The 23,917-nt window shown below is 35.6% G+C and overlaps 1 protein-coding gene across 11 annotated transcripts in view; it reads right to left on the reverse strand.

The window, feature by feature from the left end:
- Positions 1–23,917, reverse strand: part of PIK3CB (phosphatidylinositol-4,5-bisphosphate 3-kinase catalytic subunit beta) — a 196,767-nt gene that overhangs the window by 54,044 nt on the left and 118,806 nt on the right. For all 11 annotated transcript variants that reach the window (XM_027584438.1, XM_027584437.2, XM_027584433.1 and 8 more), the window contains 4 exons: positions 17,290–17,541; positions 15,779–15,875; positions 11,660–11,790; positions 9,398–9,448 (listed from right to left, as the gene is read on the reverse strand). In XM_027584438.1, coding sequence (XP_027440239.1) covers positions 9,398–9,448; positions 11,660–11,790; positions 15,779–15,875; positions 17,290–17,541 — 531 coding nt within the window. The remainder of the gene's footprint in view (positions 1–9,397; positions 9,449–11,659; positions 11,791–15,778; positions 15,876–17,289; positions 17,542–23,917) is intronic.

Consider the following 23,917-nt stretch of genomic DNA (forward strand, 5'->3'; position numbering starts at 1 on the left):
ATCTAGACTCTGAACTGTAGTAACATTAAAAGAGATTCATTTCCCCATACTTAAAGTAGAACTATACCATTTAGGCCAAAATACATTAAAAAAAAATAAATAAATAAAACAGGGGCACCTGGGTGGCTTAGTCAGTTGAAGGCTGGACTCCTGGTTTTGGCTCAGGGTCATGAGATCAAGTCTTGTGTTGGGTTCCTGCTCTGTGCGAAGTCTGCTTGCGATTCTCTCTCCTTCTCCCTCTGCCCCACCCCCATGGCTCACATGCTCTCTTGTGCATTCACTCTCTATAATAAATGAATCTTAGGGGAAAAAAAAACCTCTCCAGAATTATCTGACAAGATTCTGTAAAAATTTATATTCTATTATGTAATTTTGTACTTTATGTTTTTAACTGGAATTTCATTTAAGCATTAAAATAGTCACACTCGGGGCGCCTGGGTGGCTCAGTTGTTCAGCCTTCTGCTCAGGTCATGATCCCAGGGTCCTGGGATCAAGCCCCAGGTCGTGCTCCCTCCTCAGCAGGAAGTCTGCTGCTCCCTCTCTCCCACTCCCTCTGCTTGTGTTCCCTCTCTCTCTCTGTCAAATAAATAAATAAAATCTTAAAAAAAAAAGTCATACTAATTTTCTAAAGTAATGAGATTCAAAATAATATATATGTACAAAAGAATGGGGATTATGATTACCTACATAGACATAATTGTCTATGTAGAAAATCTGAAAGAATCAACAAAAATATTGGAACCAATGCATAATTAAAGCAAGACTATAGGACACAAGTCTAGGAAACAAAAGTAAATTGCCTTCCCATATATTAGCAATAAACAAGTGGTATTTGAAATTAAAAATCTAATACCACTTGCATTAGCACCCAAAAATATGAAAACCTAGGTATAAAACTAACAAAATATGAACAAAATCTATATAATGAAAGTTACAGATCTCTGATAAAAGAAATCAAATAACTAAATAGGTATTTCATGTTCACAAATAGGAAGATTCAATACTGTCCAAAATGTCAGCTCTTCTAATGTAATCAACAGATTCAATGCAAACCCAATCAAAATTTTGTAGGTATTGACAAACTGATTCTAAAGTTACACAGAGAGGCAAAAGACCCAGAACAGCCAACACAATACTGAAGAAGAAAAAGCTGAAGGACTGACACTACCCAACTTAGTAAAAATAAATGTGAAATACAAAAACTATAAAACTCCTAGAAGATAACATAGGAGAAAACCTAGATGACCTAGATAACCCTCCTAGGGTTATCTTTGGCAATGACTTTTTACATATAACACCAAATGCATGATCCATCAATAAAAGAATTGATAAATTAGACTTCACTAAATTTAAAATTAACTCTTCTGTGAAAGACACTGTCAAGAGAATGAAAAGACAAGCTACAGACTAGGAGAAAATATCTGCAATAAGACTTATCTGATAAAGGACTGTTATCCAAAATACACAAAGAACTTTTAAAAAACTCAACTATTAGAAAATAAACCATCATACTAAAATATGAGTCAAAAACCTGAACAGACACCTCACCAAATAAGATGCAGACTCGTCAGGGAAATGCAAATTTAAAAAATGAGGTAAGACCACACACCTATTAGAATGGCCAAAATCCAGAACACTGACATCGAATGCTGTCAAGGATATGGAACAACTCTTATTCACCGATGGCAGGAATGTAAAATGCTACAACCACTTAGGAAGACAGTTTGGCAGTTTCTTACAAACTAAACATACTCTTACCATACAATCCAGTAATCACGCTCCTTGGTATTTACCCAAAGGAGGTGAAAACTTATGCCCACAAAAAACCTGCACACAGATGTTTATAGCAGTTTTATTCAAAACTGTCAAAACTTGGAAACAACCAAGATGTCATTCAGTTGGTAAATGGATTAAGCTGTAATACATACAATGGAATATTATTTATCACTAAAAGGAAAGGAGCTCTCATGCCACAAAGACATGGAGGAACCTTAAAAGCATACTACTAAGGGAAAAGAAGCCAGATTGAAAAGACTACATACTGTATGATTCTAAATTATACAACATCTGGAAAAGGTCAAACTATGAAGAAAATAAAAAGATCAGTGGTTGCCAGGGGTAGAGTGGGGGAACGAATAGGCAGAGCACAGAGGATTTGCAGGACAGTAAAAATACTCTGTATGATAATGATAAATACGTATCATTATACATTTGTCCAAACCCACAAAATGCACAACACCAAGAATGAAACCCAAGGTAAACTATGGACTTTAGGTGATTACGATGTGTCAGTGTAAGTGTGTTCTTGGTGAGTGATGTTGATAATGGGAAAGGGATATGCATGTGAAGGGAAAAAGATATATGGGAAATCTCTGTACCTTCCTCCCCATTTTGTTGTGATCCTAAAACTGCTCTTTAAAAAATAAAATCTTACTTTAAACATACACACACACACGCACAAAGACTATGTATGATTACAGTGGTTTTATATTCAGATCCTCAACCTTTAGAGTATGCTTTATTTTACAGGCTTGACTGGGTTTCTCTGAAAAGTTACCATCACAAGTCATCTGAATTTGAAAATCAAACTCCTACACTTACACCTATACTTACACATCTTAAAATGAAACCTGTTACTGCAAACAACACAGAGTCTAAATTGTTCATGTCAGAAAAATAGACTGCTGTTAAGTTAAATATTGGAAAAAGCTAGCAAACCTACTGTAATTTGGTGAATCAAAATTAGACTCTACAGACCTACTGTAAGTAAATATCCTGAAGACCTGGGAGTAAACTAAGAGGGGAGAGCAGGGGGTTAGCTGTATAATTGTACTATGATTATTTACTGAGCTATGAAAAGCACAGCATTGAGTAAAGCCAAGGTAAAAATAAACAACTACCAGAAATGTGGCAGGAAGCCCAAAGAAAACACAGTACCTTACATTCTTTTGCAAAACCCCAAATAATCAGTAATGAAAACTTAGACTGCACAGGGTAAATGGTGAATTTATACACCTGTTCAAATGCTTGAACTAAAATAATGGTAGAAAGTAATGAAGACTACCATTCATACTCTCTATTTTTATGTTTAGATTTTTCAAAATCACACACATATTATGATGTAACAGTGATTATTAACTAAAAACAAAGCAAATATACTTTGCTATAAGCATGTCATAAAATAACTGTGGTTCTTTCCTCTTCTAAATGGGGGATGTGGTGGCTGGCATCAGGGGAGGGGGATAAAAGGCTGGAAAACTCATCGGTGGTATTTTTTTTTAAAGATTTTATTTATTTATTTGACAGAGAGAAAGCACAAGCAAGGGGAACGGCAGGCAGAGGAAGAGGGAGACCAGGCAGAGGAAGAGGGAGACGGAGAAGCAGGCTCCCCACTGAGCAGAGCCCAACATGGAGATCGATTCTAGGACCCCGAGATCATGACCAGAGCTGCCAAAGGCAGACACTTAACCAACTGAGCCACCCAAGTGCCCCTCATCAGTCACATTTAAACTGAGACAGCATGTTACCAGTATGCCTGCTGAGGACAGAATTAACTACGTGTTGGCCAGACAAACTGACAAACTGACTGGGAGACTGATTACAAACAGGGGATTAAGCAAATAAGCAAATATATTGTGGTTAACAGAAATCCAGGTTTCTCAATGTCAGAAAACAGAATTACAAATGTTGAAAGGCAAAGGGTAAAAAAATCCTGTGGTGGTAGATCTAATAAATTAAAGACATTGATAAGAGCTCATGATTTTTAATAGATAAAGCAATATATCTCTGTGTTTATATATGCTCAAATATATGTAAACACACATATACATGTTACCTAGCTGTTTTACGAAAAGGCCTAGATACAATTGCATGGCAATACCAATGGGCATATACAGTGCCCAAATCTTGGATTCTAAATACTTTTCGCATATGGAATCAGGACTCTTAATATATGATATTAAGTGGCATACAATATTCCCTTCTACTCCTTAATTCTTCAGTGTATATCTCCTAGACACAAGGACATTCTCATACTTAACCAGAATTTGTTCATAAAAATAAGGAAAATAATACTGATATAGTTCTACTGTATAATTCACACATTCCATTCAATTTTTCCAGTTATAGGTCCAGGATCCAACCCAGGTTACTTGTTGCATTTTGTTGTCATTTATTAGTTTTCTTCATTCTAAAACAGTACCTCAGTCTTTCCTTACCTTCACTGACTCTGACATTTTCCAGGAATACAGGTCAATTACTTTGTAGAATATTACTCAATATGTATTTGCCTAATGTTTTGTCCTAATCAGATTCCAGCTATGTATTTTTAGAATGAATACACTGAAGTGCTAGAGTGTTCCTCTTACTATATTTTATCAGGAGGCAAATAATGTTAATTTCTCCTATTACTACTGATGTTCATTTTTATCACTTGATTAGGATAGTCTACTAGGTTTTTCTGGTATAATAAGTTAACAAGAAGTATCTTCTGGGCCTATTTTGGGACTAACCATCCTGTTTCACATCAAATTTTCACCCACTTGTTTTAATAAACATTTATTAGTATATATTGGCTGGGGTGCCTGGGCAGCTCAGTCGGTTAAGCATCTGCCCTCAGCTCAGGCACAATCTGGGGATCCTGAGATCTAGCCCCATATCAGGCTCCCTGCTCAGCAGGGAGTCTGCTTCTCCCTCTCCCTGCCACTCCCCCTGCTTGTGCTCTGTCAAAGGAGTAACTAAAATCTTAAAACAAAACAAAAACAAACATGCCAAAATGTTAACAGTTGGTGAAGGTGAAGGAAGGCTATATGGGAATTCTTTGTATACTTCCTGCAAATTTTCAGTTAAGTCAAAAAAAAATTTTTTTAAATGTTTGGTATTTCCTTCCCTAAAATTGAGGACTGTAAAAACTCCAATCATTCTTCTAAGAAAACTTCCTAGGTAGATTTCTAGGACTTGTGAACTAATGGCTTGAGTCATCACATCTGCACTCTAAAGCCAACCATTAAAATTTTATGCCTGCGTTTCCACAGTAAAAAAATAAGAAAATTATAACATAGATGTTTTAGATTAGAGCAGGGTTTCTAAACCTCGGTGCTATTATTATTTTGTTGTAGGAGGATGGTCTTGTACATTGTAGAAATTTAGTAGACCCCTGAACTCTACCCACTAGATGCCAGGAATACCCCCACCCCTTGAGTTATGACAACCAAGAAAACCTCTAGATAATGCCAAATGGCCCATAGAGGGCAAATTAGCCTCAGGATGAGAACCACTAGATAAGAAGATAAAAGCTGCCAATTCTATAATCATAATTCACAAGGATCACATTTTTTCCTATTCTACAGACCCAAGATCCTTGGCAAACATCTATTTTAAAAAATACCAACACCTATTAGGATGGCTACTATCAAAAAACACAAAAGTGATGGCAAGGATGTGAAAAAAATTGCTTTTGTAGCTGGTGGGAATGTAAAATGGTACAGCTATGGTGGAAAACAGTATAGCAGTTCCTTAAAAAAATTAAAAAGAGAACTACAATATGATTCAGCAATTCCACTTCTGGGTATATATCCAAAGAATTGAAAACAGTCTTAAAAAGATACTTGTATATTCATGTTCATAGGAGCATTAGTTCGAGTCCAGCATTGGGCTCCTTGCTCAATGGGGAGTCTGCTTCTCCCTCTGCCTGCCACTCCCCCTGCTTGTGCTCTTTCTCTCTGACAAATAAATAAAATCTTTTAAAAAATGCAAGTTAAAGTAGTGTGACACCATTATTTTGTCCAACGAATTAAAATACTAAAAGGGTTAAAAAATATTAAAAGGGTTGGCAGATATGCAAAATAATACTAACTCTTCCGCAGTGTGGCTAGGGTTTTAAATTTTAAGGTATTTTAAGGTACGCAATTTGGCAGAATTCTTTTTTTCTAAAAAAAGGGAACTTTTGATCTAATAATTTCACTTCTAATAATCCATCCTATAAAATACATGTATGTAGGGGCACCTGGCCAGTTCAGTCAGTGTAGCATGCGACTCTTGGTCTCGGGGTTGTGAGTTCAAGCCCCAAGTTGGGCATAGAGCCTACTTAAATTAATTAATTAATTAATTTAAAAAATTTTAAAACCACAAAATACATGTTTAAAGATCTATAAAATATTCCTTAACAACACTGTTTTAGTAAAGAATAATGGGAAGTTGGGGCGCCTGGGTGGCTCAGTCATCAGGCGTCTGCCTTTGGCTCAGGTCATGATCCCAGGGCCCTGGGATCGAGCCCCACATTGGGCTCCCAGCTCCGCAGGAAGCCTGCTTCTCCCTCTTCCACTCCCCCTGCTTGTGTTCCCTCTCTTGCTGTGTCTCTCTGTCAAATAAATAAATAAAATCTTAAAAAAAAAAAAAAAAATGAATAATGGGAAGTAAGCAAAAAAACCAGAAGTATGTATGTTTAATAACTAATAGCTGCTAATAATGCCACAGAATGTTGAAAAAGCTTTAAAAAGAGAAGAGTGGGAGTGCCTGGGTGGCTCAGTCAGTTAAGCGTCTGACTCTTGATTTTGGCTCAGGTCATGATCTCAGGGTCCTGGGATCGAGCCCTGGGTAGGAGCTCTGCACTCACTGGGAGACTGCTTGAGGATTTCTCTTCCTCTCCCACTGCCTCTCCCTCCGCTTGCACTCTTATTCTCTCTCGTTCTCTAAAATAAATACATCTTTTTAAAAAATAAAAAGAGAGAAGTGGACCTCTGAAAGAGCCAAGATGCACAAAATGCATTAAATTAAAAAGGGAGAAATTATAAAGATCTCATTTAAAAAAAAAGATATATTTATACATAAAGGTATGTAAATACATACATTGATTAGGATTAGTACCTATAAGCTAAACTGCTGACACAGTTATCTTGGAGGATAAAAAGTAGATGGGCAATTACAGGAATAACTTCAATTTTCGGTTTCACAATTTATCAATTGTACTATGCCCCCAATTTTAAAAAAAGGCACATCAAACTTGGGCCAGAATACTGTATCCTCAGTAAGAAGGAAACCTTCTGATTTAGGTAAGGTGGTAGTAAAGCATAAGAGAAACAGTAAAAATTAAGTTACCAGTTACTACCTTTCTGATATTTGGGGATCAATATAAAGACTTTATTAGTCTTTACCCTTTATTAGGGTAACAAAAAGAGGAATTAGAATGAAGATATCCTTATATAACTACTATCTCTGAAACCTAAAATTGTAATTATCTGTTTTAGCACAGGCTTATTTTATTATACTTCACAGATACTGTGCTGTACTCTTTACAAATTGAAGGTTTGTGGCAAAACTGCATCAAGCAAGTCTATCAGCGCCATTCTTCCAACAGCATTTGCTCACTGTCTCTATGTCTCATTTTGGTAATTCTCTCAGTATTTCAAACTTTCTCATTATTACTGTATTTGTCATGGTGATCGGTGGTCAGTGATCTTTGCTGTTACTACCGTTCGTTCTTTAGGGGTGCCATGAACCATACCACAGAAAATGGCAAACTTAATCAATAAATGTTGTGTCTATTCTGACTGTTCCACCAACCAGCTGTTCCCATCTCTCTCCCTCTCCTAGGCCTTCCTCGTTCTCTAAGACACAATATTGACATTAAGCCAATTAATAACCCTACAATGGCTTCTAAGTGTTAGAGTGAATGGAAGAGTTGCATGTCTCACACTTTAAATCAAAAGCTGGAAATGATACAGCTTAGTAAGAAGGCATGTTGAGAGCCAAGACAGGCAAAAGCTAGGCCTCATGTGCCAAAAAATTAGCCAAGTGGTGAATGCAGAAGAAAAGTCCTTGAAGGAAATTAAAAGTGCTACTCCAGTGAACACATTAATAACAGGAAAGCAAAACAGACTTATTGCTGATATGGAGAAAGTGTTTGTGGTCTAGATAAAAGATCAAACCAGCCACACCATTCCCTTAAGCCAAAGCCTCATGCAAACAAGGCCTTAACTCTCTTGAATTCCATGAAGACTGAAAGAGGTGAGGAAGCTGCAGAAGAAGTTTGAAGCTAACAGACTTTGGTTTAAGAGGTTTAAGGAAAGAAGCTATAAAAATGCAAGGAGAAGTGTTAATATACGAAGCTGCAGGAGGTTGCCCAGAAAATCTAGCTAAGATCATTAATGAAGGTGGCTACAATAAACAACAGCTTTTAAATGTAGATAAAATAGCTTTATATTAGAAGAGAATGCTATGACTTTCACAGCTAAAGAGCAGAAGTCAATGCCTGGCTTCAAAGCTTCAAAGGGCAGACTGACTCTCTTTTGGGGGGCTAATATAGCTAGTGACTTTAAGGTGAAGCCAGTGCTCAATGACCTTTCCAAAATCCTAGGACACTTAAGAATTATGCTAAATCTATTCTGCCTATGTTCTATATATGGAACAACTAAGCCTGATGGCAGCAAATCTGTTTACAACATGGTTTACTGAATACTTTATGCTTACTACTGAGACCTACTGGTAATAAAAAAAAAGATTCTTTTCAAAACATTAGTGCTGACAATGCACCTGATCACCCAAGAGCTCTGGGTAGAAATGACAGGCATAGTATGTATGGCAGAGACTGCTGTTTGTCCCTCAGTATTCTTTCTGCTCTTCCTTTATTAACTAGAATCTCTTACTCTTAGTCAAGCACATGCCTGGCCAACCAAAGACTACATTTCCCAGCCTCTTAAAGTATGGCCATGTGACTAATCCCTGGCTAATAAGATGTGAACAGCAATGAGGCGTATTAATGATATCCTTAAAAAGAATAGGTGTGGCCTCTACTCTTGCTTTTCCTGTTCCTGCTGGCTGGACCATAATACTCTGAGAAGTTGAAACACTAGATAGAAACTGCATGTTAACATGACAGAGCACCAAGATGGAAGAAACCTGGTTCCACAACACTGTAAATCCTAGTATAATTGTATCTGCTGTTACATGTGAAAAATAAAGAAAATTACAAACTCTTCATTCAACTGAATAATATTCACAAGAACAGTATTGTTTATCTATGAGGACGTGCCATAGCATCTCTTAAAGACTAGCTACTGGGGGTCAGTCAGTAGCACATGCAACTCTTGATCTAACGGTTTGTTGAGTAAGCCCCATGTTGGGCGTGGAGCCTACTTTAAAAAATAAATTAATTAAACTAAAAAAAAAAATGAGCTGCTAAACCTGTGCTTATATCAGAAAAGGATTTACCATTGAACACAGACCACCTACAAACAGCTGACATTCAACAAAACATTAGTATGTACATATTCATATACACTCACAGGCTATTCTTGCATAAGAGTAGTCATCTGTAAGTCCTCAGCATAAATCAGATGAAGGTAACTAAAAATGAGCACAGTGTTATAAGACAGGGCCATTTTAAAACCTTGATACTTACTGATACATTAGCACTGTCACTGCTTGCAATCTCAGCTGCCTTCTCGATTATCTGTTAAAAATAAAAAACTTTTTAAATTTTGGCACTTGTATTCGTAAAATTTTAATTGTAAATGATTACAATTGTACTTAGACTACAAGAAACAATATAGGGTCTGGCATTTCTATGCTTTATAATGTAAACATGAATTTTAAATGCAAAATGGTATTATGTGGTGATTCCCAATCTTCAAACTCCTGACAACTGAGAGTCAAAGGTATTATTATAAGGGACTGTAACTCCTAGGGTGCACTAGCATTGTCTGTAGATAAAATAAGCAAAGGCTTCAACACGTATGTGAAAGAATTTTTCTTCGGTATGTGAAAGAATTTTAAATACAGGTAAATATTTTCTGATTAAGAAAATGCAAAGGTATGTAAGAGTTACTAAATAAGTTTTTGTCATTTGCCATTGGTTTTTCTAAATTAACAAAAGTAGAGTATCAAGAGATAGTCTAAAAATATCTTTTGAATTCATTAAGTTCAAAACGGGCTCTGATTCTCGAAAAGATGGGAAAATCAGTGGTTAAAGAATCTGAAGATTTATATCCAGTTACTGAATTATATAATCGTAAATCAATAATTTAACTGTATCCTCAAATGTATAGTGATAACTCCTATCCTATTTCATACAGTTGTTATGACAAAATGAGTTATTAAAATTATCAAAAACCATAAAATTGTCTTGAAAAGCAAAATATACACAAGTGATCACAACAAAAATTATTAAATTGAATAAAAATACAGGGAACTTTCACTTTTTCTGTCTTATTTGATTTTTTAAATGATCACATATAAATTATACAATTTTTAAAAACCCAGTAAGTATAAATATATTTATACATATTTAAAGACAAAATCCTCTATCCCAAATTGATCTTCAAAGACAGACTCTCTAAGAGATTACAAAGGCAAAAGGAAAGTTTAGTGACTTAAGCAATGCTGAAATAAAACATTTTAAAGAACTGGACTTCTAAACTACTTGTATTTGCATAGGATATTCTATTTGTAAAAATGCTTCAAAAAGCACCTCATTTGATCCAAAAGAAACTATAACTGATTGCTGAACACATACTATAAGTGAACACAAAAGTAGTCACAGCTTGGAGTATAAAATGTATCACAAGTAGCGATGCCTTCTGGTTAAATTGCTATCCTAAAGAAATAAAGCCATGGCATGAATGCAACGGATGATTCAAAATGTACCTTTTTCTACTCAACACTAAGGTATACGGTTCTTGACATTTTTGGGATTTCTACTGTACTAACCACAAAATTTAATTTGGCTGTATATTACTGATCAGAAAATCATTTCTTATGTGGATAAAATTCAATTAAAATGAGAACTGAAGAAGATACATTAGATAACAAATTTAATTTACATATTACTTTAAAAATTTATACAGGTCTGATAATGCTGAATTTTAAGATACAAATAAGTTAAAAGGTAGATTAACTTGAATATTATTCAGTATAATATCAATTTTTAAAAAGGAATCTTATTTTCACTTAGATTTAAGGAAATAAACTTGTTACTATCTGAGAATTTGCTCCAAGATTTTCTCATAAAATCGCATCAATCATACCTGAAACAAAGATGCCAAACCTTAAGATAAAACATATGACAGCTTAGCTCTCAGAATGTAAATTAGCATAGCCCCATTTTCAACTCCACCAGATACTCCCCTGATACTCAAGATAAGCAGTTTGTATACTAAAGAAATGTGTTTAGAAATGGAAGTCCTTGCTATAGATTCTACACAAATAACAGTACCTTAGGAAGTCTACTAATAGTAACATTCAACATAAATCATTTGTTCTTTGAATACCAATTCTAACACAGCAGTGACTATGTCTTTAATCCCTAAACTAACATGCTGGGCAAGCTTCAGTGTATATTTCACATGCTCAGACTTATACGAATGCATTTATAGCGTTTTAAATTCAAAAGAACCTCAGAGAACAATTATGACTTCCTCATTTTATAAGTGAGAAATCTGACCTCCAGAGATATTATGTCTCACCTGGTCAGTGATAAAGCCAAGATTAAATACAAGTTTAGTTGGCTCCAGGCTCAGTGGTCTTTCCACTGAATCAAGCTGCCAATGTATGTGACGTTTGGAAGAGAAACAAACATGTAAAGCTTAAACCATAAACATGCAGAGCCAAGAACTAATGATTCAGTGATTTTCATGCATAGTGGTCCTTTAAATAATGAGCTTACCTTATCAAAGGGAGGATAATAATAAGGTTGTTTTTTATTCTCTGGGAATTTGATATGCAAAGCTGTTGCATTTTCAGTATATGGATTTGTTTGAACAGTTCCCATCGGATTCAACATTTCTTCAAGTTCATCTAAAATATGCAAATAATTTTGATTCTTAAAAAATGTTTTTTAAACTAAACTAAAATAAATCCTTAAGAGAAAATTATTTTAAAAGTATGTCACCTAAGGAATTTGGCAGACAATTTTATCAGTAAGCCTCTAATTTTCTGTAATACTTGACACAAGAACTGAATGTGAGTTTACATACATCTCTAAAATGAGAAAGTTTATAAAAATACCTGCCTCACCTCTTTCTGCAAATTTAACAAGTATCCTCAATCTTGGAAAAAAAAAAAAACTTAACTGGAATTGCTCTCCATCAAAATAAGGTGACCCATAGAATTTTTTTATTACTTCATCACGTATATGGATTCCTTATTTTCCCTGGTCATCACAGTACCCAAACTGGTATTTTGAGAGTCATCAACAACATTCTTTTGGACAAATCTAATGTTGTTTATGCTCCTCAATTATCCCATAAACTGCTGATACAGTTAAAGGGCTCTCTGGTAGTTTCTGCAACACTCCATTCAAGTGGTACTCCTGTAACCAAATGAACTGCTTATTTCTTTAAGGCACTCCCTCTGTTCCACCACAGTCCATTCACAGAATTGGGCATGGGAATCTTAGATTTCAATGTTCTCATTAAACTTTTTCATTTCACAGATAAGTAACTGTTGAAGAGACAGTAAACTCAAGAGAACAGAATTAGCAGTACAACCTAAAGTCTCTCCTCTCCAAACTATTACCTCCTTCCTTATACTGATTTTTAGCACAGTTGTTCTCTCCTAAGGAAATAAAAATCCATTGTGTCCAGGCCTAATGTCCAAATATTATGCATACTCAATTATTTACCAATGCTAGAAAATATTTTTTTAAAGATTTTATTTATTCATTTTGAGAGAGAGAGAGCACGAGCTGGGGGAGAGGCAAACTCCCTGCTGAGCAGGAAGCCCAATTGGGGGGGGGGGGGGAGGGAGTCCCAGGACCTGGAGATAGTGACCTGAACTGAAATGAAGGCAGACACCTAATCATTTGAGCCACTCAGGAGCCCGGCTAGAAAATCTTTATAGAGTATTTCCAAGTTTCAGCTCATTGATCAATTCTTTGCTTGAGTTGTTTAATACTCTCAAATTTCTGATTCTGTTATCACCCAGAAGGAAGCAATTCTCATCATTTATATACCTCTAAAGCAGACAGATTTCTCAGCAAATTAAAATCCTATACTTATACTATCTGGTAGCATTATACTCCTTTGTCCTATCATACACAATCTATCTAAAGTAAAATGTATGGCACCTGGGTGGCTCAGTCATTAAGCATCTGCCTTCGGCTCAGGTCATGGTCCTAGGGTCCTGGGATCAAGCCCCGGGTCGTGCTCCCTGCTCAGCAGGAAGCCTGCTTCTCCCTCTCCTACTCCCCCTGCTTGTGTTCTCTCTCTTGCTTTTTCTCTCTCTGTCAAATAAATAAATAAAATCTTAAAAAAAAATAAAAATAAAAAAACAAAGTAAAATGTAGCATTTTAGTATTCTTATTAGCCCCAAACATAGAGAGGTAACCTTGCTTAAAAGTAATTACAAAAGGCACACTAAAATATTTTATAAATAGAGTACAAACTGGTACAACCTCTACTGGAGAACAATTTGTGATTATCAAAATTACAAATGTATTTATTCTTGTTTTCATTTTAAAATTCCAAGTTTTTATTTTAATTCCAGTTAGTTAACATAGAATGTTGTATCAGCTTCAGGTGTACAACCAAGTATTTCTTCTTTAACTCAACAGACCCACCTCTATGAATTTATCTTAAGACATATATACCTGCACATACGCAAGATTATTCATTGTAACACTGCTTAAATTATCAAAAGGTAAGTCTGCTTTAAGAACAGCAGCAGTAGGGTGCCTGGGTGGCTCAGCTGGTTAAGCAACAGCCTTCGGCTCAGGTCATGATCCTGGAGTCCCTGGATCAAGTCCCGCATCGGGCTCCCTGCTCGTCAGGGAGTCTGCTTCTCCCTCTGACCCTCCCCCCTCTCATGTGCTCTCTCTCTCTCTCTCTCTCTCATTCTGTCTCAAATAATAAAATCTTAAAAAAAAAAAAAGAATAGCAGCAGTAGTCTATATAGATACTAAGTTAAAAGGGCAAAAAGGAGAACACTGCACAGAATGCTACTTTAACAATAGGAAGAAAAATAGAAATCTACATTTGTATTTCCTAGTGTATACACGAAGAAATCTGGAAGATACAAAAGCAACCAGCAATGTGATTATATACCATTTAATGATGGCCTAGGGACTCCAGACAATAGATTTGAAGTTCCTTTGTTTCAGCTTCACTCCTACTGGGATAAAGTGACAATTCTAGAGCTGATACACGTATAGCAAATGTGTTCATTTATTATTTTTCATATTACATTTTGTTAGAGATGAAGTCAGGCTCATGGTAAGCCAAGTTAATAGTGCCCAAAATTGTCTATTTTGCTAAAAATACCAGTCAAGTTGCTTGGTGATTCTGGAGAACATGTGTGAGTCTAAATTAAAATTTTCAAAACAGTGTTAACTGCTGAAATGCATAATTTTTACTCTAACTATGAAGCTCATAGTTACTCTTAAGAAATGTATAAATGTGGGCGCCTGGGCGGCTCAGTCATTAAGCGTCTGCCTTCAGCTCAGGTCATGATCCCAGGGTCCTGGGACTAAGCCCCACATCAGGCTCCCTGCTCAGTGGGAGGCCTGTTCTCCCTCTCCCACTCCCCCTGTTTGTGTTCCCTCTCTCAATGTATCTCTCTGTCAAGTAAATAAATAAAATCTTAAAAAATGTGTAAATGCACACTACTCTCCTATATTTGGGGGAAAACATGATTAGTAAAAACTATTTCAGGTAGGGCGCCTGGGTGGCTCAGTTGGTTAAGTGACTGCCTTTGGCTCAGGTCATGATCCTGGAGTCCCGGGATCGAGTCCCACATCGGGCTCCCTGCTCAGCAGGGAGTCTGCTTCTCCCTCTGACCCTCTTCCCTCTCGTGCTCTCTATCTCTCATTCTCTCTCTCTCTCAAATAAATAAATAAAATCTTAAAAAAAAAAAACTATTTCAGGTATATGGAGGAAAGGGTAGAAACTGAAGAACATATACACACATAAAATATTAGAACATGAGTTTTAAATGTGTCTGTGAATAACTGATTATCTAAAGCCAATTTCTCAGATGTCAACTACTAATAAATGAGTATTTTCAAATGTTTGTCACCCACAAATACTTTTAAAATGCAATTAAGTTCATAATTCATAATTTTATTAATTATATTAAAGAACTATGAAGGCAGGGGGGAAAAAAAGAAAACCACTATTATAATGCGAAGTTTACAGTAAAAATTTCAAACACTCAGGAAAAGCAGTATGGAATAATGGAAAGAATCAAGCAGTCTTTTGTACAAATCTTACTTTTGAACCAATCTGTAAGATTTAACTAACTTATCTCTAAGGTTCACTTTTCTCATCTTTAAAACGGAGATATGTAAATGGAGATAAAATGGAGATAATGGAGATAAAACTATCTACCTTGTTGGGGTGCTCTGAATAATATTTCAGAAATATAGGCATATGGAAGGTGCTCCTCTTAGCTCAAATTTCAGGTTAAAGCCAACTAAACACTTACTTACTGTGTTTTTACTATTCTTCCCATATTAGTGAATATTCCTTCTATTAGTATAGAAATTTAGTACAACTACAAGCAAAAGGGTTGTTATAAAGAAGACACTGTTCCTTAGGAGAATTTCTCCAAAATCTATAAAAATAAAACTTTTAAAGCAAGAACATATTCACCGAGATAACAAATATATTCAGATACAAATCACTTTTTTAAATACATTAAAACAATCTGTGGGAATCTGTTTTAGAATAAATTTAAAGATACGAAAAGATGTTTCTTTACTAAACTGAAAGAATAGTGAGTCATAAAGAAACATTAACTAGTCCACATGCCAAAAGTTACTCTTTAAGGATTAGGATATAAGTCTTACCAGGAAATGAAGACCAGCTGTGCAATATTATGTCTCCAGATCGCAACTGTCCTTTAAAGTCAAAAACCATCGTATTTACCCATGCTACAGGATAATGCTGTTGAAAAAGATAGCACTGCATAAATATGCTGAAAAAGAACTTTAGCGTGTAAACATGTACATGCCCTTTGTTTCAAACATTTAGATCGAGAAATTTCTAAAGTTCCAGATGATTTCCAAAATATCCAAAATAAAACAAGATATACACGGAAAAATGTTCAAGATCTTTACAATGGTTCAAGAAAACTCTGAAAGCCAATGAATGTTTCATCATGAAATGATGTATCCAAAAAACATTATTTATTGTATAAACATTGTAAATGATGAGGAATTTTTAATGATTCAAGAAAATATGTGTGATATGTCAGGTTATAAGTTTTATGAGCTTTAAGCCTCAGTAAACCTTAATGTAGGAGAAGGCAATGTCTGCAGGCATTGTAGAACTTATTTGTATTTCTTAGAAGGAAGCATAGACACCTAGACCAATTAACTTGGTCACAGTGTATCAAAAAACCTTATAGTCAAATACTTTGAGTAAAATTCTTTATCTGTGTAAGAAAAAATACTAAGGAAGTACCTCTTCTGTGACTTTTACACCCTAAAATTTATTTTTAAAAAACTGTATGATAATAACCAGAGGAAAAGCCTGCTTAATTCTTACGTTAAAGAATAAAGGACACAAATTCATGTAGTAACCAGTTTTTTTAAAACATATAAAATTCATGTCCCCATCCCTCCAAAACAACTTTCCATAAACTTAAAGAAAAATGAAAAAGACGGGACTAAAAATATGAAATGGAAGATGAGAATATAAGAACAGGTACACCATCCTTTTTCCACAATTTCAAAATCTAAGAAACTGAAAACTAAAAGTTTAAATATAAAATATTTTATAAATAGAGTACAAACTGGTACAACCTCTACTGGAGAACAATTTGTGGTTCATTCATAATTCATAATTATGTTTATTCATAATTCATATGACAGCAAAACATAGCCAGAAATGGCATGAAGTTAACTGATATTCTGCATTTGTCTCATTTAATGTGAATATTCATATTCACAGCTAGTGATGTGTTTGATTACAGATTTGTGCCCCAGGCCCCACAGGTGTGCTGAGTAAAGTATGTTGTATGATCTTTCTAAAATTCACGAAATTCTGAATGTTCAAGCATATGTGGCACACAGAATTTCAATTAAGGTACTGTGGAAATATAATTTTCTTAATATTTTCATTCTTTTTTATCTATATTTTCTAAAGTATTATATTTATAATGGAACACTTATGATATTTGCTAAAATAATCTGCCAAAAGAGAAATAAATGAGCAAGACATAAAAATGGAAGATTTATCATCTTTTTAAAATCACTTCATAGAGACCAAAGTTATATGCTATAATTTCACGTTACTCAATTATTTCAAAGTGTTAAAATTATTCCATTGTAAAAATTTTTCAGTAGTGTATAATTACCACTTTCCCAGATTTCCGGATGGTCTGATATTTACAGGGATTAATAGTTTTAGTCGACTTTTTCGTTTTCACTTTATCCAAAACTGCATAAACAGCAAAACATAATCGAGCCATTCGTGGAAGGTCACATGTATTTATATCAAATTCCAGTGGTTCATTCCAAATGTGATCATTTTTCCCTGATATCTCTGAGCTTACAATGGTTTTACAGAGGAGTTCAGTACCATGAAAAAGGCCAGCCCTGACATGAACCTGTAATGAGGGAGACAAAAGCAAACACAGAATTATGAATACTGCACCACTGAAACACCTTTACTCTGAAAAACAAACATGTACTGTAACAGTTTTTACATTCAACCAAATAAAAAAAACATGTACTGTAGCAGTTAATATAATTTAGTGAAATGCCAGTACATTTCCTAGAGGGCACCAACTCTAGGAAAAACTTTTCCATAGAACCATCAGGCTGTAAGTAATCAGTATATAATTCACTGAATTGTTATTTTAATCTATCTTTCACTTAATAAGTAAACCAACTAAAAAATGCACTATGTCTCAATGGTATAAACAGATCAATAGAAACCAAGACCATAAGTATAAAAACTATTATCATATGCTCACCTCCACTGACTGCATTTACTTGGGGTCTTGCCTTATTCTTCTGTATAACTGGAAATTAAGTGATGGATAAAACGTCTCCAGAGTCTCTTTCTAATTCTAAATAATGTACGAACTGGTCGTTACAAGAGCCACCTTCTTCTTTTTTTTTTAAATATTTATTTATTTATTTGAGAGAGAGAGAGAATGAGAGACAGAGCATGAGAGGGGGGTAGGGTCAGAGGGAGAAACAGACTCCCCACTAAGAAGGGAGCCTGATGCGGAACTCGATCCTGGGACTCCAGGATCATGACCTGAGCCGAAGGCAGTGGCTTAACCAACTGAGCCACCCAGGCGCCCCCAAGAGCCACCTTCTTAAAGATATTCTATCCATATTTACAACTATCCTACACATCGTTTTCATTTTTTCCTAAAGACACAGGTCCACAGTGATGCAGGACATATGCGCAATGTCCCAGAAAATTTTACTCACTCATTTATATAGTTTTTTAAATGACATAACCCAATTATCTCTAAACTTAAAAGTGAGTAGTACAGAACTAGAACAAATAATCCTAAAGTGTATACGGAATCACAAAAGACTCCCAAATAGCCAAAGCAACCTTGAGAAAGAACAAAGCTGGAGGCGTCACAATCCTAGATTTCAAGATAACACTACAAAACTGAAGTAATCAAAACAGTATGGTACTGGCACAAAAACAAAGACATTGATCAATGGAACAGAACAGAGAGCCCAGAGATAAACCCACACTTACTTGGTCAATGGATCTACAACAAAGGAAGCAAGAATAAACAATGGGGAAAAGATAGTCTCTTCAATAAATGGTGCTGGAAAAACTGAACAGCTACAAAGAAAAGAATGAAACTGGACCATCTTCTTACACCATATACAAAAATAAACTCAAAATGGATGAAAGACCTAAATGTGAGACCTGAAACCACAGAACTCAAATTACTCCCACAGAGGCAGCAATTTCTTGGACACTGGCCTTACCAACATTTTCCTAGATATGTTTCCTCCAGCAAAGGAAACAAAGTAAAAATAAACTACTGGGACTATACCAAATAAAAAGCTTTTTCACAGTAAAGGAAACCATCAACCTAACAAAAGTAGTCTACTGAATGGGAAAAGATATTTGCAAATGATATGCCTAATAAGGGGTTAATATTCAAAATATGTAAAGAACTTATACAACTCAACACCTCCCAAAAATCAAACAATCCAATTAAAAAATAGGCAGAGGACCTGAACAGACATTTTTCCAAAGAAGACATTCAGATGGCCAACAAACACATGAAAAGATGCTCAACATCACTAATCATCAGGAAAATGCAAATCAAAACAACCATGAGATATCACCTTATACTTGTCAGATGGCTAGAATCAAAACAAGAAACAACAAATGCTGATGAGGACGTGGAGAAAGGGAATCCTTGTGCACTGTTGGTGGGAATGTAGCTTAGTGCAGCCACTGTGGAAAACAGCATGAAAGTTCCTTGAAAAATCACAAATAGGAATACCATATGATCCAACAGCTACACTATTATTTACCCAAAGAAAACAAAAAAACTAGTTTGAAAAGACGTATACACCCTTACGTTTACTGCAACATTATTTATAACAGACAAGATATGTAAGCAACCCAAGTGTCCATCCACAGATGAATGGATAAAGATGTGCTGTGTGTGTGTGTGTGTGTGTGTGTGTTATGGAATATTACTCAGCCATATCAAAGGATGAGATCTTGCCATTTGCAACATTAGAAGGTATTATGCTAAGTGAAATAAGTCAGAAAGACAAATTCCACATGATTTCACTTATATGTGAAATCTAAAAACAAAGCAGGAAAAGACCCATGAATACAGAGAAAAACTGATGGTGGCTAGAGGGGATAGGGGAAGGGGATGGGCAAATGGGTGAAGGGGAGGAGGTACAGGCTTCCACATATGGAATGAACAAGTCACAGGGATGAAAGGTAGAGCATAGGGAATATAATCAATGGTACTGTAACAGTGTTGTATGGTGACATATCGTAGCCACACTTGTAGTGAGCATAGCATACTGCATAGAGTTGTACAATTACTATGCTATACACCTGAAATTAATTTAACATTGTGTGTCAACTATACATCAATAAAATTGGTTGACTAATAAGTTAAAAAATGAGTGGTGAAAGTAGAACTAAAAACAATACTAAAACACAGACTGGGGTGCCTGGGTGGCTCAGTTGATTAAGCGACTGCCTTCGGCTCAGGTCATGATCCTGGAGTCTCGGGATCGAGTCCCACATCGGGCTCCCTGCTCAGCGGGGAGTCTGCTTCTCCCTCTGACCCTCTTCCCTCTAGTGCTATCTCTCATTCTCTCTCTCAAATAAATAAATAAAATCTTTAAAAAAAAAAAAAACACTGACTTAATGAAATACTTTATGGTCAAATGTTTTTATATTGATTTATTCAAATGTGATATTAGCATACAGTAGTACTCAATTTACTGTTTACTGAATGAATACATGTGAATATATAGGTTCGTCTTTAATTTAAAATGGGCTTATCAATAAAAATTGACTTATTAGAAGAGTTACTATCCTCATTTTGAAAAGGAGTATCAAGAATACCCATTCTATCTAAAGATACGGAAACATATTTAAAAAGAAATACAAAATTTTAAGTAATACCATCAATTTTTAAAATTATAAATATTTATATTAGAATTACTTGATTTTAAAAGCTATTAAAATTGTTATAATTGCATAACTAAAACTATAGGTTAGTAGACTACACATTTCATAATGTAACAGGGCAAGAATGGCTTACTTTAATCAACAGTATTCATTTATCTAACTCTTACAAAATAAACACAGATTGGGGTGCCTGGATGGCTCAGAGCCTGATGTGGGGCCGATCTCACAACCCCGAAGACCATGACCTGTGCTCAGCGTGGGGTCTGCTTAAGATAGTCTCTCTCTCCTTCTACCTCTGCCCCTCCCCCTCCTGCTTGCACACACATTCTCTCAAAATAAATAAAATCTTAAAATAAAAATAAACACAGATTAAAGGGTTAGATATGTTAAAATCACTAAAAAGCTAATTAAAAAGAAAAGCTATTAAAAAGCTATCAGAATAACTACTGAAGCTGGGTGTTGGGTTCATGGAAGTTGATTACACTATTCTCTCTACTTTTGCGTATGTTTGAATTTTTCCTTTAAAAAAATTTCAAGCTAAAGAGAAGAAAATTATTTATTCCAATACAGATGGATTATTATTACATAGTAATCCATCTGATAAGTAAAGATTAAAGTAATAGGGATTACAAAGAATTGCTAAAAGCACTTGCGGTAAATTCTCAGGCCACCAAGAATTTTTATCTGAACACACACCTGATTCCCTTCAACTTCACAGAAAAGGGATTATTCCTTCTACTCAAAACCTGTAGTTCCATCTTGCTCCAATTTCCCAAGTACTTAGACCTTGCTCCTTTGCTTCTCTGAATTGGAAAAAACCCCTCCCCAGCAGGCTATAAAACCTTTGCATTTCTCTCCTATGTCAAACTCAAACAAAAATCTTCTTTAGAACCTAACAATTCATAATGAGAATGGTGCCAGCATCTACTTAGACACTCATGTTTCTTACTTTCAATCCATAATCAAGCCTATACTGTAATACAAGGGGAAACTTGTTTATGATGTAATCTTATCATTTAAAATTTTTTTTAATATATTGATTTTTTTTTAAGTAGGCTCTGTACCCAACATGGGGCTTGAACTCACAACCTTGAGATCAAGAGTTACATGCTCCACCAACTGAGCCAGCCAGGCACCCCTATAATGTACTCTTAAATGAAAAATAAAATAAAAAAAGACAATACATATGCACTAAAAGCATATTCACATTTTGATGGTGCAAAGAAATGAATACAAAGAAAACTAGTTATGGTAGGATAGCAAGAATACTGGTGATTTATCATTCTCAAGTGATCTTGGATTATATTTTATAATGTTATCTTTAAAATATATTTTTAAGATTTTATTTATTTATTTGACAGAGAGAGACACAGTGAGAGAGGGAACACAAGCAGGGGGAGTGGGAGAGGGAGAAGCAGGCTTCCCGCCAAGCCACCCAGGCGCCCAATGGTTTAAATTCTATTCCTATTTAGTAGTCTTAATTGGCAATGACTTTGCTGCACACCTCTCCAACCCAAGCACCAGCGTGGCCCCCATCTGCCTCTAGCTGTGCCACAGTGGTTTCGGTTCTTAAGGCATGCCAGGGGAGTTTGTCTTTGCCCAGGCAGTAGGCACTCCTTTCCTTTCCTCCTGTTGAACTCCTTTTAAGATAATGACTGGTGTGATAGTAGTGGAACCTTTCCTAACCTCCTGATAAACTAAAATTACCATTCACAGTGTGTTTATAAACTGGTGCTCAATCTTCCTGAGGTATATTAGGGATGAAAAGAAAACTTCGAAATCTGGATTTTATGCTCTTCCTACTTCCCATATAATTTTACTAACAATAAATGCCATTTATTGAGCAGTTCATGATAGCACCATTTCTTCATTGCTTAGGAGAAAATAATTTGGTTCTTATAGGCAATTACAGTTTTCTTTATAGAATAATGGTTATTTCTATTTTGTCATGACTATTAAAAATACTAGTATAGTAAGTGTCTCACAGTTTAGATACTATGAGTACAGCATAAAGGAAAATGCAAAGATTTCGTAAAAGTGCTATTGTATAATTCCTTCTTTATAATTATTGTTATATTCTTTACAGAGTAAAAATGAATCCCCAGACTTTTTGCTTTATTTCGGGGAACACAGGGAAATAGCATTTAAAGTAGTGTAGAGACATGGACTTAAAAGTTGACTGACATTGTCTATTACTTTTTTATTTAAATTTTGACACTGTTTAAAACAGGTAACCTTGAATGGGTTTTTTTTAAAAAAAGATTTTATTTGAGAGAGAGAGCACTCGTGTGTGTGCACATGCGAGTGGGGGGAGGGGCAGAGGGAGGGAGAGAGAAAATCTCAAGCAGACTCCACACTGAGTGTGGAGCTCAATGCGGGGCTAGATCCCACGACCCTGAGATCACAACCTGAGTCGAAATCAAGAGTGAAACACTCAACTGACTGAGCGACCCAGGTGCCCTGAAAGGTTGTTTTTAAAATGATTTTCATTTTCACTCATACTTGCATTAAATTTAATGAGTTTTGGATTGATTGTGAGCATTTGGTGTTATGCCTGTATTTAGGATCTTAAATTTAGACCATCCAGCTATTTTGTGTGATACTTTCTAGAATAATAATTTTAAAATATTTTAAAGATGGGGGCACCCGGGTGGCTCAGTCATTAAGCATCTGCCTTTGACTCAGGTCATGATCCCAGGGTCCTGGAATCAAGCCCCGAATCGGCTCCCTGCTCAGCGGGAAGCCTGCTTCTCCCTCTCCCACTCCCCTGCTTGTGTTCCCTCTCTCGCTGTCTCTCTCTGTCAAATAAATAAATAAAAATCTTTAAAAAAAAAAAAGAGGGCGCCTGGGTGGCTCAGTTGGTTAAGCAACTGCCTTCGGCTCAGGTCATGATCCTGGAGTGCCTGGATCGAGTCCCGCATCAGGCTCCCTGCTCGGCAGGGCGTCTGCTTCTCCCTCTGACCCTCCCCCCTCTCATGTGCTTTCTCTCTCATTCTCTCTCTCTCTCTCAAATAAATAAAATCTTTAAAAAAAAATAAAAAAAAAGAATAAAAAAAAAAAGAATTTAAACCACTGAAAGACAACTTTGTTTTCAGGTAAGGTAAAAGTCTGGGTGTAAGGTAAGGTGTGAAAACAGAGGCAAGGAGATCAGTGGCGGAGGCTGTTGCTGTAATTCAGGGAGAGATTTACAGTAAAGGCTTAAACTATGAAATGTTCAGGAAGACAAAGAGTAAAGAATGGATAGTAAAGTATTTCAATGAGGTAGGATCAACAGTGTGTGATCAATTGATTAAATATGATAGGTAAGGAAGAGTGGCGACTCCAGTTGC

Source organism: Zalophus californianus, chromosome 1 (genome assembly GCF_009762305.2).
Source record: "Zalophus californianus isolate mZalCal1 chromosome 1, mZalCal1.pri.v2, whole genome shotgun sequence".
In the NCBI taxonomy this organism is placed as follows: domain Eukaryota; kingdom Metazoa; phylum Chordata; class Mammalia; order Carnivora; family Otariidae; genus Zalophus; species Zalophus californianus.